The sequence below is a fragment of the Staurois parvus genome, unplaced genomic scaffold (genome assembly GCF_062004578.1).
Source record: "Staurois parvus isolate SC_StPar_1 unplaced genomic scaffold, SC_StPar_1.0 ptg000931l, whole genome shotgun sequence".
Lineage (NCBI taxonomy): Eukaryota > Metazoa > Chordata > Amphibia > Anura > Ranidae > Staurois > Staurois parvus.
Genome location: NW_028318727.1, coordinates 473,558 through 489,908, shown reverse-complemented (window position 1 = coordinate 489,908; position 16,351 = coordinate 473,558). Strand labels below are relative to the sequence as shown.

General features: G+C 40.5%; 1 protein-coding gene across 1 annotated transcript; it reads right to left on the bottom strand.

The window, feature by feature from the left end:
- Nucleotides 1-2,387: 2,387 nt before the first annotated feature.
- On the bottom strand, nt 2,388-3,551 carry PERCC1 (proline and glutamate rich with coiled coil 1). The gene has a single exon (XM_089656717.1). The coding sequence runs from the start codon at nt 3,549-3,551 to the stop codon at nt 2,742-2,744; it is 810 nt and encodes a 269-aa protein (XP_089512843.1). The 3' UTR covers nt 2,388-2,741.
- Nucleotides 3,552-16,351: the final 12,800 nt, after the last annotated feature.

Below are 16,351 nucleotides of genomic sequence, written 5' to 3'. Positions count from 1 at the left end.
ACTTTTAACTGACCCCAGCAGCAGATCACAGGGGAATGGCAATCAGAATGCGGAGCTGGAAGCCGCATGGGACCGCAGCTCTCCCACACCACATTCTAGTGTGAACAAGCCCTTAAGTGCCGGTTCACACTATAGAAATGCAGTCCAGATGTGTTCCGGATGCGTTTCTGCCTGTGCGTTTTTTGACACATTTGTGGTGCATTCCTGTGCGAGGCGACATCTTGTTTACTACTATTCACAGTGGTGTATTTAGGTGTCGTGCTGCCCTAGGCAACACAAAAATTGGCTCACCCCCCCACGGAGAGACCCTAACACCGACCAACACCCCCTCTCCCCCACGAAGAGAGCCTGACATTGACCAACAACACCCTAGCCCCCCACCCGAGAGAGAGCCTTCCACTACCCCCGCCCCCCCATACACTGGCAACCCCCCACCCAAGACATAAGACACTCATCTTCACAGCTCCGGACATCCCCGGGAACAAGACTCTGCATACACCATCAAACAGCCCGCAGCCTCTCTCAGATCTCACCTGGTCCCCGTGCTGCGTGTGTCTTTCCTTCTTTCGGGGGACGGCACTGCCCCCCTGAAAAATGCCGCCCTAGGCAAATGGCTTGTGGTAAATACATCCCTGACTATTCATGGGTGAATCAGTGATCACATGAATCGGGGCCTCACAGAGAGCTCCGGTACAGCGATCGCAGTTCCACAAGCTCCCGGGAAGTGCGCACATGCAATGGATGTGGGGGGACGTTTAGAAACGTTCACCTGAATCTGCAGCGCTCCCGTCCGGCCGTTTATCGACATGGGCTGGACAGGAAGGGGTTAAAGCACTCTGAATGCCAAACAAAGCCTCTGTCACTAAATCTCATGGTAAGCTTACAGTCCTGTTCACACATTGTGTTTGCTTTGCTTCACTTCAAAAATGCATCTTCAAAGCCTCCATAGAAGTCTAAGACAATGCTCACTAACTGCACCTGCAGCTTTTGAGGGGCTTTTATTCAGAGTTGGCTTTGCTTTGTTTTGGAGGTATTGCATGTATGAGATATCCCAGGATGCACTGGGAAACCAACAAGTAAACCAGAAGGACGTCATCACCAGTCACCTCCGATTCATGTGTATATATTGTGGAAGTGTCTGGTACAGACGTCATATCTGGTGTGCAGTGTGGAGCAGCAGGTAGGTGAGCGGGGTCCACACTGGAGCAGTGCAACACAGAAACGCTATAGCAGAAGGTGAGCGGGGACCGGAGAGAGAGGACTGAGCGGCAGGGGATCAGTAGAGCTGGCAGACTGGAGCAGGAGAAGCTAGCAATGTCACACATGGTGCACAGTGTGGGAGCAATACTGTGGGAAGTGAGCGGGACCAGAGAGAGAGGAAGATCAGCAAACCAGAGGATCAGAAGAACTGAGGGTTACTACTGAGCGGGGGATCAGCACAGCTGGGGGTTACAACTGAACAGGGGATCAGCAAATCTGGGGTACTACTGAGTGGGGCATCAGCAGAGCTGGGGGTACTAGTGAGCAGGGGATCTGCTGAACAAAGCTACCAATGAACTGGGTATCCATTGATTGAGGGTACCAATGAGCTAGGGATCTACTGAATGAGGGTATCAATGAGCTGGGGATCTACTGAACGAGGCTACCAATGAGCTGGGGATCTGTTGACTGAAGGTAGCAATGAGATGGCGATCTGCTGAATGAGGGTACCAATGAGCTAGGGATCTGCTGAATGAGGGTACCAATGAGCTGGGGATCTGCTGAATGAGGGTACCAATGAGCTAGGTATCTGCTGAACAAGGGTACCAATGAGCTGGGGATCTGCTGAACAAGGGTACCAATGAGCTAGGTATCTGCTGAACAAGGGTACCAATGAGTTGGGTATCTGCTGAACGAGGCTACCAATGTGCTGGGGATCTGCTGACTGAGGGTACTAATGAGCTGGTGATCTGCTGAATGAGGCTACCAATGTGCTGGGGATCTGTTGACTGAGGGTATCAATGAGTTGGGGATCTGCTGAACAAGGCTACCAATGAGCTGGGGATCTGCTGAACAAGGCTACCAATGAGCTGGGGATCTGCTGAACGAGGCTGCCAATGAGCTGGGGATCTGCTGACTGAGGGTGCCAATGAGCTTGGGATCTGATGAATGAGGGTACCGGAGAGCTGGGGATCTGCTGAACGAGGGTATCGGTGAGCTGGGGATCTGCTGAATGAGGGTACCAATGAGCTGGAGATCTGCTGAACAGAGGTACTAATGAGCTGGGGATTATACTGGGCCTCTTTAAAACAAATAGAAATACAAAACACACACAGGGCATTTGACAAGCTTCATTAAAGTTTCAAAAAAGCATCACTGAAGCATCAAAAATACATTTAAAAAAAGCATTTTGAAGCAGTAAGCACTTTAATGTCTGTTAAACTCGAAGCAAATGTAAATGAGTCCTAAGAACACCAAATACCTTTCAAAAATGTAGAAAAAAAAGTAAGCATTTGTATTTGTTAAAATGCACTTTATGGTGGCTGTCTATGGGGTTCCCTTTCTGGGATGACTGCATTGTCCTTCTGGAGTCATCTGGTTCTAATATCTTTTTGATCAAATTATTTTTGTATATTTTACCACGCCATTTTTGTTGTGTTAATAAAGGTTTTTTTTTACTTTTAGCTATTATCTGTTTATGCTTTAGTTTTTGAGGACTGCCTTATGTCTTTTCTTTATTGCAGTAAAATCTGTGCATTGACCTATCTACTGAATTCGCCTAAAAGGTCCCTAGAAGTGCCATGGAGTTCATTATGAGCATCAGAGGTCCAGTTTTCCAGGAGGTCACTGAAGTCTGGTGTATTAGTGTTTAGAATACATGATGTATCTGGAGCTGGTTCTTTCCAAAACGAAAGTGGCAAGAGTCTTCTATGCATGGGAACAATATGTGCATACTTCCTATCTAGTCTTTGTAACCTTCCATCCTTGGCTAGAGATGACTTTTGTTTTAAGTACTTACGAAGGCCAAAGTCAAACAGCTCCGACAGGGGACCAAGTTTCTTTGGATCTTCTTTTGCACAGATGGTTTTTAATATTTTTTCATCAAACTCAACTGGCGGTGTAAGTGGGTTAAACAAGTCCTCCTTCTCATGGTCTTTGTTTTGAGCTATCCTAACCAGATCGTGGTAATACATCTCTTGTCCTCCTGATAGCCGGGGAGTGAAGTAGTCTTCGTAGATATTGCAAGAGTCTGGGTCTTCATCCTTTGTTTTCTGCCCGAAATATCTCTGAATATCAGAGCTTATAAGTTCAGAAAACTTCAAAAGCTGCTTGGTCATTTCAGTGCTCTCTCCAGGTGTTGGGACCTGGTCACCGGAAACAAGGGTTGACCTAAAGGCTGTTGGTTCTCCATCTGACAAGCCATCCATCTCCTCTTCCTCCAGCATTTCTTCTTCCTCTTCCGAAGAATCCTGGAAGTCCACATCCTGAGCCAGGTCTGGGAGTAAGTATGTATTCTGAAAGGATGAGGGAAATTTCAGCTCGGAGAGGTTGCATATTACGCCAGTTGCCATTTCCTCCAAGGAACAATCTAAAAAAAAGACAAAAAGGCCAGAAAAATTAAACTGTCTTCTAGAACCAAACAATATGGATCATATGATAAATAATGAATAACAGTTTTTGGTAAACATATCACTTTAATTTGAACCCAGTGTTTCTTGTTCTCTACTATTCCTGATCTCCCACGGCCCTTGGAGAGATTAATACACACCTTATGCGTCATTGCATACCGATGGAAGTCGATGTCTGTACCCTTGACACAGATCGTCTCCAAAATGGATGCGATTTTGTACACTTCAAAACATAAAACCTTGAAAGTTTAATGCACTTTGAAAGTGCCTTGTGGTTAACTTTACTTTTGTATTATCATGTTTTTTTCTTTGGTATGTTGTATATATGGCCAGTGGAAGACTGACAACTCATGGGGCCCCCGGGCAATAGGGGATCATGGGGCCCCTGTGTCCTTGCCCAAACTCAAAAAAGCCTATGAAAAAGGTACCAGGGGCATCTCATGGGGCCCCCCTACTGACCCTGGGCCATCGGGCAGTGCCCGAGTTTCCAAATGGTCAGTCCGCCCCTTTATATGGCTCATTGGGTACAACAGATGTACACTGTCTATCGCTATTCCTTTGACTAACTATTTTGGATGTATATACCTGTTGTACCTGTTTGACCACTTTTTCAATAAAAGTTTGTAAAAAAAAAAAAAATAATGGCTACCTCAATGATCAAAAAAAAAAAAAAAATAATGGCTACCTCAATGATCAAAAAACAAAACATCTCCATAAATGAAAAAGTACAATAAATAAATTGACATACATATTTAAAATCAATTTAAAGTATTGCTAAAGCTACTTCCTTATTCAAAATATAATGCATGATTGATAAATACCTTCATAAATAAAGTTTTTAAATTTATTAAAACAACAATTGTTGATAATTCTGATTTAAAAAAAAATATATGTGTAATAATTCATGTTTGTTCAACAAGAAACTTACCAGAACCATCAAGAAGGCTGTAAATAATTTTAAGCAATTATAATTGTTTTAATTCATGCCTGATAAAATGTTACTTAATCCTTTAAATCTATTTAGTGTAATTTTGTATACCGCATAAGCACTTAAATTCATCAAACTGGTCATATTACACAGCAACAACACAATAAACTTTCCCTTCCTCTAGGTTTAAAATCTAAAAAGTGACATTTCAAGCTAAAAAAATGAAGCTGTCCATCCATGTTCTAATGCTGGGGAAATATTAATTGAAAAAAAACGAAAAAAAAAGGAAAAATTTATATTTTTAAACAGCTTAATTAAAAATAAATAAATACATAAATATTGTTTGCCGTATGGTAATACCCCACCTCATTTACCATTGTGCAGCATTTAGGATTTAATTGTTTACATTTGATCATAATTGGAATGATAATCTTGCAGGCAATGAGCATGCAAGGCAATGAGCATTTTATCAACAAAAAATGTTTTTTTATTTTTTAGGACAAAAAGTTAAACTTTTTGTTTACCATCATCCACTGTCAAAATAGGAATTATCCACAGATTTCATATTGTGCCAGTGCTGAATTTACTTTCAAGGATAACTCTGCTTCTCTTGTTTGCTTGCATTTAACAAATCTTGAGAATTCTGAATTTAAGCAATCTATTATTTTTGTTTTTGAAAATCAGAAAACACTTAAAAAGAAAAGAGGATTTAAAAAAAATAAATTAAGCTGATTTGTTATAATTGTTTTTAAACCCCATATCAAAATGCAGTATTATTAGCTGTAATTAGCATCAATAAGCATGCAAGGCAATGAACATTTTATCAACCAAAATTGGTTTTCATTTTTTAGGACAAAAAGTTAAACTTTTCTTTACCATCATCCACTGTCAAAATAAAAATTATGCACAGATTTCATGTTGTACCAGTGCTGAATTTACTTTCAAGGATAACTTTGTGTCTCTTGTTTGCTTGCATTTAACAAATCTTGAGAATTCTGAATTTAAGCAATCTACTATTTTTGTTTTAGAAAATCAGAAGAAACATGAAAAAGAAAAAAAAGTTGGATCTTAAAAAATAAATTAAGCCGATTTGTTATAATTGTTTTAAAATGCCATGTCAGAATGCAGTATTATTAGCTGCATTTTATTCCAAGACTTTATCCAATGAATATTTAGGTTCATAAAATATTTTTTTCTCAACAAATTTTATCTTTTTTTATTTTTGTCTCATCAATGTAAGTTTCAAAAGATGCAATTTCTAAGAACAATATTGAAGTATATAATTAATTAAATAATTACCGCGCTCTAATATTAACTAAAAAAGTGCTCAGTGCTTGAAATTTAAATATGATATAAATAAATCAACAATTAATAATACCTTTAAAAAAATTGTAAATACTCCTATATATGTGCCAATATTTGGTTAATAGGTCATAAAAATAATATATAAAGTAAATAAAGTCCAAAAGATATAAATAATAATTCAAAGTCCCAAGTGCAGATGTAAAGTGCTATAGTGTCCAAATCAAATCAAATCAAATCAAATCATATTGGACACTATAGCACTTTTCATCTGCACTTGGGACTTTGAATTATTATTTATATCTTTTGGACTTTATTTACTTTATATATTATTTTTATGATCTATTAACCAAATATTGGCACATATATAGGAGTATTTACAATTTTTTTAAAGGTATTATTAATTGTTGATTTATTTATATCATATTTAAATTTCAAGCACTGAGCACTTTTTTAGTTAATATTAGAGCGCGGCAATTATTTAATTAATTGTTAACAAAAGCATACCTGTAGAGAGTGTGCAAAACAACCAGCGATCTAGTAATATATATATGCTCTCTTGTCAGTATACCCTGGTGGCTCACAAGTAAACACACTATAAATATTGAAGTATATGCCTTTTTAACCCAAATTACGTAACTAGGCACATCAAATATGACATTTCACTTTTAAAAAATTAAAAAATTAAATGAATAATTATTATATTATTATATTTTACAAGCCACTTAGGAAAACTTAACTATTCTAATTTAAAAAAAAAAAAAAGAATCGTGATTATAAATAAATGTTCGGAAACAAATTAAAAAATGTACTCATAACATTCTAAATATATATATAGAATGTATAGAACACGATGCCTGACAAAATAAATAAATAAATAAATAAATAAATAAATATATATATATATATATATATATATATATATATATAAAAAAAAATATATATATATATATATATATATAAAATAAATACATTTTTATAGATATAGCAATATCATGATTTATTGTATCAATTCCATAATTATCTACATATCTGTCTTTCCTATTTGCTATTTATTTATTTATCTATCTGTCTTTCAATTTAGAATTAAAAAGGTTTAAAAAAAAAAGTGAACAATTTGGAGCTCACCTTGATGGTAAGCTTGGCTCAAGTCCCCAGCTTTTGCTCCAACTGAGCCTTTAGATAAAGTATTTATAGGGAGAGCTGTGGCTGACAGGTTGACAAATATTTGATAGGAGTATTGTAACATTATACTGGGCAAACACAGCAGGGATTTGCTTTAGCACCCAGCAACCAGCTAGGGAGAGGAAGAGAACGAATTAGAGGCGGATGGCGAGTTTTAACTTAATGGTCAATTTGCCAGGGGATTCTCAAGTGCTGTTCCTGTGGGTTCTGCTATTAAGCCTTTCTCCACAGCTGCCTGGCTGGCCCCGACACTTGTACCTGTGGCCCTTATCGGCGGCAGCCATCTCAGTCCCTGGTCTCCTCTGACAGATAAGCTGGAAAATTACATTTCATGCTATTTTGACTTCTGGAGTAGAGATCTTTTAAAGGACATGATGCCTGACAAACAGTCAATATTGACTCAGACACTTTGTTAGTCAGGTGGAAAAAAAAAAAAAGAAAAAAGAGAATAGACTGGCCAGAAAACAGGCCTGCGCTTGACTTTAAGGCACAGCTTAAAAAAAAAAAAAAAAAAAAAAAAAAAAAAAAATATATATATATATACAGGTGAAACTCGAAAAATTAGAATATGGTGCAGAAGTTCATTTATTTCAGTGCAGCAACTTAAAAGGTGAAACTAATATATGAGACTCATTACATGCAAAGCAAGATAGTTCAAGCCGTGATTTGTCATCATTGTGATGATTATGGCTTACAGCTCATGAAAACCCCAAATCCACAATCTCAGAAAATGAGAATATTCCATGCAATCAATAAAACAAGGATTGTACATAGAACAATATCGGACCTCTGAAAAGTAGAAGCATGCATATGTACTCAGTACTTGGTTTGGGCCCCTTTTGCAGCAATTACTGCCTCAATGCGGCGTGGCATGGAAGCTATCAGCCTGTGGCACTGCTGAGGTGTTATGGAAGACCAGGATGCTTCAATAGCGGCCTTCAGCTCTTCTGCATTGTTCGGTCTCATGTCTCTCCTCTTTCTCTTGGCAATGCCCCATAGATTCTCTATGGGGTTCTGGTCAGGCGAGTTTGCTGGCCAATCAAGCACAGTAATCCCACGGTCATTAAACCAGGTTTTGGTGCTTTTGGCAGTGTGGGGAGTTGCCAAGTCCTGCTGGAAAATGAAGTCAGTATCCCCATAAAGCTCGTCTGGGAAGGAAGCATGAAGTGCTCCAAAATCTCCTGGTAGACGGCTCCGTTGACCCTGGACTTAATGAAGCACAGTGGACCAACACCAGCAGATGACATGGCTCCCCAAATCAACACACGGTGGAAACTTCACACTGGACTTCAAGCATCTTGCAGTGTGTGCCTCTCCATTCTTCCTCCATACTCGGGGTCCTTGTACCTCTCCATTCTTCCTCCATACTCGGGGTCCTTGTACCTCTCCATTCTTCCTCCATACTCCGGGTCCTTGTGCCTCTCCATTCCTCCTCCATACTCGGGGTCCTTGGGCCTCTCCATTCTTCCTCCATACTCGGGGTCCTTGGGCCTCTCCATTCTTCCTCCATACTCGGGGTCCTTGGGCCTCTCCATTCTTCCTCCATACTCGGGGTCCTTGGGCCTCTCCATTCTTCCTCAATACTCGGGGTCCTTGGGCCTCTCCATTCTTCCTCCATACTCGGAGTCCTTGGTTTCCAAATGAGATGCAAAAGTGGCTCTCATCAGAAAAGAGGACTTTGGACCACTGAGCAGCAGACCAGGTCTGTTTTTCTTTAGCCCAGGTAAGACGCTTCTGACGTTGTTTGTTGTTCAGGAGCGGCTTGACAAGAGGAATACGACATTTGAAGCTCATGTCCAGGATCCATCTGTGTGTGGTGGCTCTTGATGCACTGACTCCAGCCTCAGTCCAGTCCTTGTGAAAGTCCCCAACACTTTTGAATGGCCTTTTCCTGACAATCCTCTCCAGGCTGCGGTCATCCCTGCAGCTTGTGCACCTTTTTCTTCCACACTTTTCCCTTCCACATAACTTTCTATTAATGTGCTTTGATACAGCACTTTGGGAACATCCAACTTCTTTTGCAATGACCTTTTGAGGCTTTCCCTCCTTATGGAGGGTGTCAGTGATGGTGTCAGGTCAGCAGTCTTTCCCATGATTGTGATTCCTATTGAACCAGACTGAGAGACCATTTAAAGGCTCAGGAACCCTTTGCAGGTGTTATGGCTTAATTAGCTGATTAGAGTGGGACACTTTGAGCCGACAATATTGCACCTTTAAACAATATTCTCATTTTCTGAGATTGTGGATTTGGGGTTTTCATGAGCTGTAAGCCATAATCATCACAATGATGACAAATTACGGCTTGAACTATCTTGCTTTGCATGTAATGAGTCTCTCATATATCAGTTTCACCTTTTCAGTTGCATTACTGAAATAAATGAACTTTTGCACCATATTCTAATTTTTTGAGTTTCACCTGTATATATATATATATATATATGAGTATATTTTTTTTACTTTATGAGTTTTGGATTAGTTTAGTTGAGGTTATTATTACAAGCCACTTAGGATAACTTAACTATTCCAATTTAAAAAAGTAAAGAATCACAATTATAAATAAATGTTCTGAAACAAATGCAAAAATTTACTCATAAAATTATAAATAAATTAGTTTATTAGTTTATTTCGAACATGTAAAAAATACTTGTAGTACACAGCCACTTTGTTAGTCAGGTGGAAAAAAGAATAGACTGGCTAGAAAACAGGCCTATGATTGACTTTAATGCACTTTTGGTGTTGCTGAGCTCACCGCTACGTTCCTTCTTTTCAAGAATGTTCCAAACAGTTGTTTTGGCCACGCCTAATGTTTTTGCTATCTTTCTGATGGGTTTTTTTTTTTTTCCAGCCTAATGATGGCTTGCTTCACTGATAGTGACAGCTCTTTGGATCTCATCTTGAGAGTTGACAGCAACAGATTCCAAATGCAAATAGCACACTTGAAATTAACTCTGGACCTTTTGTCTGCTCATTGTAATTGGGATAATGAGGGAATAACACACACCTGGCCATGGAACAGCTGAGAAGCCAATTGTCCCATTACTTTTGGTACCTTAACAAGTGGGAGGCACATATGCAAACTGTTGTAATTCCTACACCGTTCACCTGATTTGGATGTAAATACCCTCAAATTAAAGCTGACAGTCTGCAGTTAAAGCACATCTTGTTCGTTTCATTTCAAATCCATTGTGGTGTTGTATAAAGCCAAAAATGTTAGAATTGTGTCGATGTCCCAATATTTATGGACCTGACTGTATATATTGTACATTCACATCAGTCCCTAACCCTCAAGGGGCGCACAATCTAAGGTCCCTAACTCACATTCATACATACACATACTAGGGACAATTTAGACAGGAGCCAATTCACCTACCAGCATGTCTATGATGTGTGGGAGGAAACCAGAGTACCCGGGGGAAACTCACACAGGCACAGGGAGAGCGTGCAAACTCCAGGCAGGTGGTGCCACAGTTGGGATTAGAACCAACGACCCCAGTACTGCCAGGCGGAAGTGCTAACCATTTAGTTTTGTATATTCGTTGGTCTGGGTGGAATTTAAAAAATTAGCAGTTTTTACTGAAAATTGCTATATATTTTGAGTGGATATTGATATTCTGGCTGAAAAAAGACAATAGTCCATCCAGTTAAACCATAAAGAAAAAAAAATTATAATCCTACACCCACAGGTGATCCAGAGGAAGGCAAAAAATGCATGATCCAATTTGCTCCTGCAGGGGAGAAAATTCCTTCCTGATCCCCCGAGAGGCAATCGGATATTCCCTGGATCAACTTTACCTATAAATGTTATATCCAGTTATATTCTGTGTATCCAAGAAAGAATCCAGGACTTTCCTACAGCAATCCACTGAGCTGGCCACAACCAACTCTTGAGGGAGTCTATTCCACATTTTCACAGCTTTTACTGCGAAGAAACCTTTCAGTGTTTGGAGATTACATTTCTTTTCCTCCAGATGTAAAGAGTGCCCCCTTATCCTCTGTGATGACCTCAGGGGGAATAACTACACCGAGTTCACTATATGAACCACTGATGCATTTATACATGGAGATCATATCCCCCCCCCTTATGTATTATACATGGAGATCATATCCCCCCTTATGTATTATACATGGAGATCATATCCCCCCTTATGTATTATACATGGAGATCATATCCCCCCTTATGTATTATACACGGAGATCATATCCCCCCTTATGTATTATACATGGTGATCATATCCCCCTTATGTATTATACATGAAGATCATATCCCCCCTTATGTATTATACATGGAGATCATATCCCCTCTTATGTATTATACATGGTGATCATATCCCCCCTTATGTATTATACATGGAGATCATATCCCCCCTTCTGTATTATACAAGGAGATCATATCCCCTCTTATGTATTATACATGGAGATCATATCCCCCTTATGTATTATACATGGAGATCATATCCCCCTTATGTATTATACATGGAGATCATATCCCCCCTTATGTATTATACATGAAGATCATATCCCCCCTTATGTATTATACATGGAGATCATATCCCCCCTTATGTATTATACATGGTGATCATATCCCCCCTTATGTATTATACATGGAGATCATATCCCCCTTATGTATTATACATGGAGATCATATCCCCCCCTTATGTATTATACATGGAGATCATATCCCCCCTTATGTATTATACATGGTGATCATACCCCCCCTTATGTATTATACATGGAGATCATATCCCCCTTATGTATTATACATGGAGATCATATCCCCCCTTATGTATTATACATGAAGATCATATCCCCCCTTATGTATTATACATGGAGATCATATCCCCCCTTATGTATTATACATGGAGATCATATCCCCCCTTCTGTATTATACAAGGAGATCATATCCCCTCTTACGTATTATACATGGAGATGATATCCCCCCCTTATGTATTATACATGGAGATCATATCCCCCCTTACGTATTATACATGGAGATCATATCCCCCCTTATGTATTATACATGGTGATCATATCCCCCCTTATGTATTATACATGGAGATCATATCCCCCCTTATGTATTATACATGGTGATCATATCCCCCCTTATGTATTATACATGGTGATCATATCCCCCCTTATGTATTATACATGGAGATCATATCCCCCCTTATGTATTATACATGGAGATCATATCCCCCCCTTATGTATTATACATGGAGATCATATCCCCCCTTATGTATTATACATGGAGATCATATCCCCCTTATGTATTATACATGGTGATCATATCCCCCCTTATGTATTATACATGGAGATCATATCCCCCCTTATGTATTATACATGGAGATCATATCCCCCCTTATGTATTATACATGGAGATCATATCCCCCCTTATGTATTATACATGGAGATCATATCCCCCCTTATGTATTATACATGGAGATCATATCCCCCCTTATGTATTATACATGGAGATCATATCCCCCTTATGTATTATACATGGAGATCATAATATAAATAAATAATAAATATATTATGCATGCACTTTCTGTCCGTGAGTAGTTGGCTTTGAAACCCTGGAACTAGGAATTAAAGAGAGAGAGAGAGAAAGTCTCAGCCACATGTCCTGTCCTGTCCTGTCCATGTTCCAAGCCATAAGAGACTATTGTACACTACTAAGGAGGGACTAAAGTGCAGAGTAGATAGGCGGACTCTGAATTCCTGTGCCACAGTTCTGGTGCCACTCCACAGTGCCTGCCTGTGAGAAGTTCCATTCTAGGCTGGTCGGACAACAATTGAAGGATTCCCCTGGGACTGCTGATCTTGCCTTCAGAAAAGAAAAGAAGAAAAAAAAGAAGAAGAAAAAGCAATTGTCATTGTCACAAGACCCAGTCACCAGCAGGCTCCTCAATCAACCAAAAAAGGGCTAGAGTGCACAGTATTTTAAATGTTTTGCTTTTCAACGAATGCAGTGAGGTGCTGCAATAAAAAAAAGGGAGCTTGAACTGTCAGCAACTTACTTTGTAATGAAGAGCTAACTTCTAATTAGCTGCGTATATACAGGGTGTCCCTAAAGTCTGGACACACAGGATATATATATATATATATATATATATATATATATACAGTTTATCTCTATATAAGCTCATCAGACCTTAACTCCCTTGGGTTCTTTTTGTGTGGGGTATACTAAAGGAGAAAATGTTATTATGTTATATGTTATATATAAGACATCGTCACAGTTTCATGTGTCCATCAGTGTGTCCGTTACATGAAGTCGTGGAAAAATAACATTATGTTTATGGCTATTAATGCTTTTAGCTGACGATTCCATCAACTGATAAGGTGTCTTAAAACGTAACAGTATAGACTTTATCTACGTTAGAATGAAATTTAAATATTGACAATCACAACACGTGGCTTCGTTCACAGCCACAGGGGAACGATTAGAAGTCTGAGATTGTATGTATTATACTCCCTGGAATAAAATGACATAGTATGCTGACTTTAATATATATATATCTCGTTAGCAAAAAAAATAATTGTACAAATCTAAGTGTATGTCTGGGCAACATGTTGAAAAAAAACCATACAGTACATATCTATTTGTTTTATGTCTTTAAAAGATATAAGTACAGAAAACAAACTTGTTGATATGCTAGAAAGTCAATGAGCTCCTAATTTCTGAGCTGACAACACTGCCTATGTTGCACTGAAATCCCCAGCAGTGTTGTTAGCCCAGCCCAGTTCTTTTCTGAATTTGAAGGCCCCTTTCAATTTATCGCTGCAGTCCAGGAGGGGAGGAATGGGTGGGATCTCAGTGCAGCAAATGTACTGTGTTGTCAGTTTAAACAGGACGTTAGCAGCTGGCAGGATTCCTGGCAGATTAACAGGTACAGTATTTTTCTGTACTTGCAGCTTTTTTAAAGTGACAAAAACTTAGTGAATGTGCATATGCTGCAATGGGGTGCTATATTTTATCTCCTGTCTTTTCTTTATCTCCTCCCTGTCACTCTCTTCTTCTTGACTTCACTCTCTATGCCTCATTTCCCCGCTCTCTGTTTCCTCTCCCTTCTTTCTTCCTCTTGTCTCTGTCTATCCTCCCCTCTCTAACTCCTCTCATTCTCTGTCTGTCCCCTCTCCTCTCTCTGTCTCCTCTCCCTTCTCTGTCTCCTTTTCCTTCTCTGTCTCCTCTTCATTTTCTGTCTCCTCTACCTCCCTCTCTCTGTCTCTTCTCCCCTCTCTCTGTCTCTTCTCCCTCTCTCTGTCTCATTTCCCTCTCTCTGTCTCCTCTCCCTTCTCTGTCTCCTCTCCCTCTCTCTGTCTCTTCTCCCCTCTCTCCGTCTCTTCTCCCCTCTCTCTGTCTCTTCTCCTCTCTCTGTCTCATCTCCCCCTCTCGGTCTCCTCTTCCTTCTTTTTCTGTCTCCTCTCCCTCTCTCGGTTTCCTTTTCTTTCTTTGCCTGTCTCCTCTCCTCTCTCTGTCTCCTTTCCCTCTCTCTGTCTCTTCTCCCCTCTCTCTGTCGCTTCTCCCCTCTCTCTAATCCTTTCTCTCTCTCTGTGTCTTCTACCCTCTCTCTGTCTCTTCTCCTCTCCGTCTCTTCTCCCTCTCTCTGTCTCCTCTTCCTTCTCTGTCTCCTCTTCATTCTCTGTCTCCTCTCCCTCTCTCTGTCTCTTCTTTCTGTCTCCTCTCCCTTCTCTGTCTCCTCTCCCTCTCTCTGTCTCCTCTCTCTCTCTCTCCCTGTCTCTTCTCTCTGTCTCCTTTCCTTCTCTCTGTCTCCTCTCCCTCTCTCCTCTCCCTCTTTCTGTCTTCTGTCTATTCTCTCTGTCTCCTCTCCCTGCTATGTCTCTTCTCCCTCTCTCTGTCTTCTCTCCCTCTCTCTGTCTCCTGTCTTTTCTCTCTGTCTCCTCTCCCTCTCTCTGTCTCCTCTCCCTCTCTCTGTCTCTTCTCTCTGTCTCCTCTCCCTCTCTCTGTCTCTTCTCTCTGTCTCCTCTCCCTCTCTCTGACTCCTCTCCCTCTCTCTGTCTCTCCCCCCCTCTCTCTCTCCTCTAATCTTTCAAATTAAAATATGCTTTGATTGCAAAAATCAAAGTGCCAAAGCAGTTGAATTTGTATTGGAAAGTTGCTCTAGGGCAGCTTTGGGGGGGGGGGGGGGGTAATGTAGAGGGGTATAGGGGGTGAGTCCATGTAGTCTGTTTTCTCTGTTGGCTCCTCAGCTCCCAGTAGAATTTGAAGTTTCCTCCTTACTTCTATAGAAGTGAAGTCCGGGATGAGAGTGGAGTCTCTGGAGGTGAGTGACCCTTACTAATGAGTACTTGGGGCACTTCTCCCTGGGCTTGTACGTAGGTCTGACTGTGCCCTCCTGATTCGATTTCAGACTGTGGGCGGTCTGCTCAGGCTCTGTCTGTCTTTGGGGTCTTGTAGCACCTCCAGGTATGGGACCAGTTTGTAGTCTCTCTGCAGTGACTGGTAAACAGTTCGCTTCTTAGAAATTGTTCTGTAAATTCTCCATTCTCCAACATTTTCTTTGGAATTGTTTATTATATTTTTTTATTTGAGAGTTTGTTGGGCCAAATTGCTGGAAGTTTGGGATAGACAAGGCACTGATGAGTTATTGCAGGCCACATGGCTTGGGCTGGTCCTTAAGGCTTTATGAGGATATGAGTCAGGAATGCTGTTTTGTAGGTGGTCTCAGTATGATAGCGTCCTCTTCTCTACTGTGGGAAGTAAGGGATATCTGCCCAGTTCGGATTGGCAAGCACCATTGAAGGTGCTACGATGGACTTGGAGAAACTGCCATAAAGAAGGACTGGGGTGATGACACTATCAAAGATTTTAAGCCAGACTCTTACCGGTGGTTTTAGGTGGTACAGTTGTCTTCTGATGGCATAGAAGGCACCCGAAACCTGGAAGTAGGCAGCGATGTACCCATACGTAGTTTTACGTACAGCGGCCACCCTTTGCCAGTACATTGTGGGTGGCCAGTTGTAAATGTGGTTAAAAAAATAAAAATCCCCAAAAAGTTCCTCACAAATCCATCGTAACCACCCAGAGCATGCAACCAATCTTGACCCTACTCCTCCCTGAATAACAACTCCCCAAGCTGTCATCAGCTATATACGGGAAGGGGTGGGAATAGTGGTGACATCATTGGCCAAACATGGCCATGGCCATAGATGATCAATGTTATTGCATTGATGTCATCGCTATCCCTACCTCTTTGCTTACAGGGTTGGGCATTCTCAGCCATGTTAGTCTATGATGTTGGTAATGTCAGCGGTTGCTAGAGACGTGGCGGGTACCAGCACCCTCCCCTTCCTTAGTAACCATTGA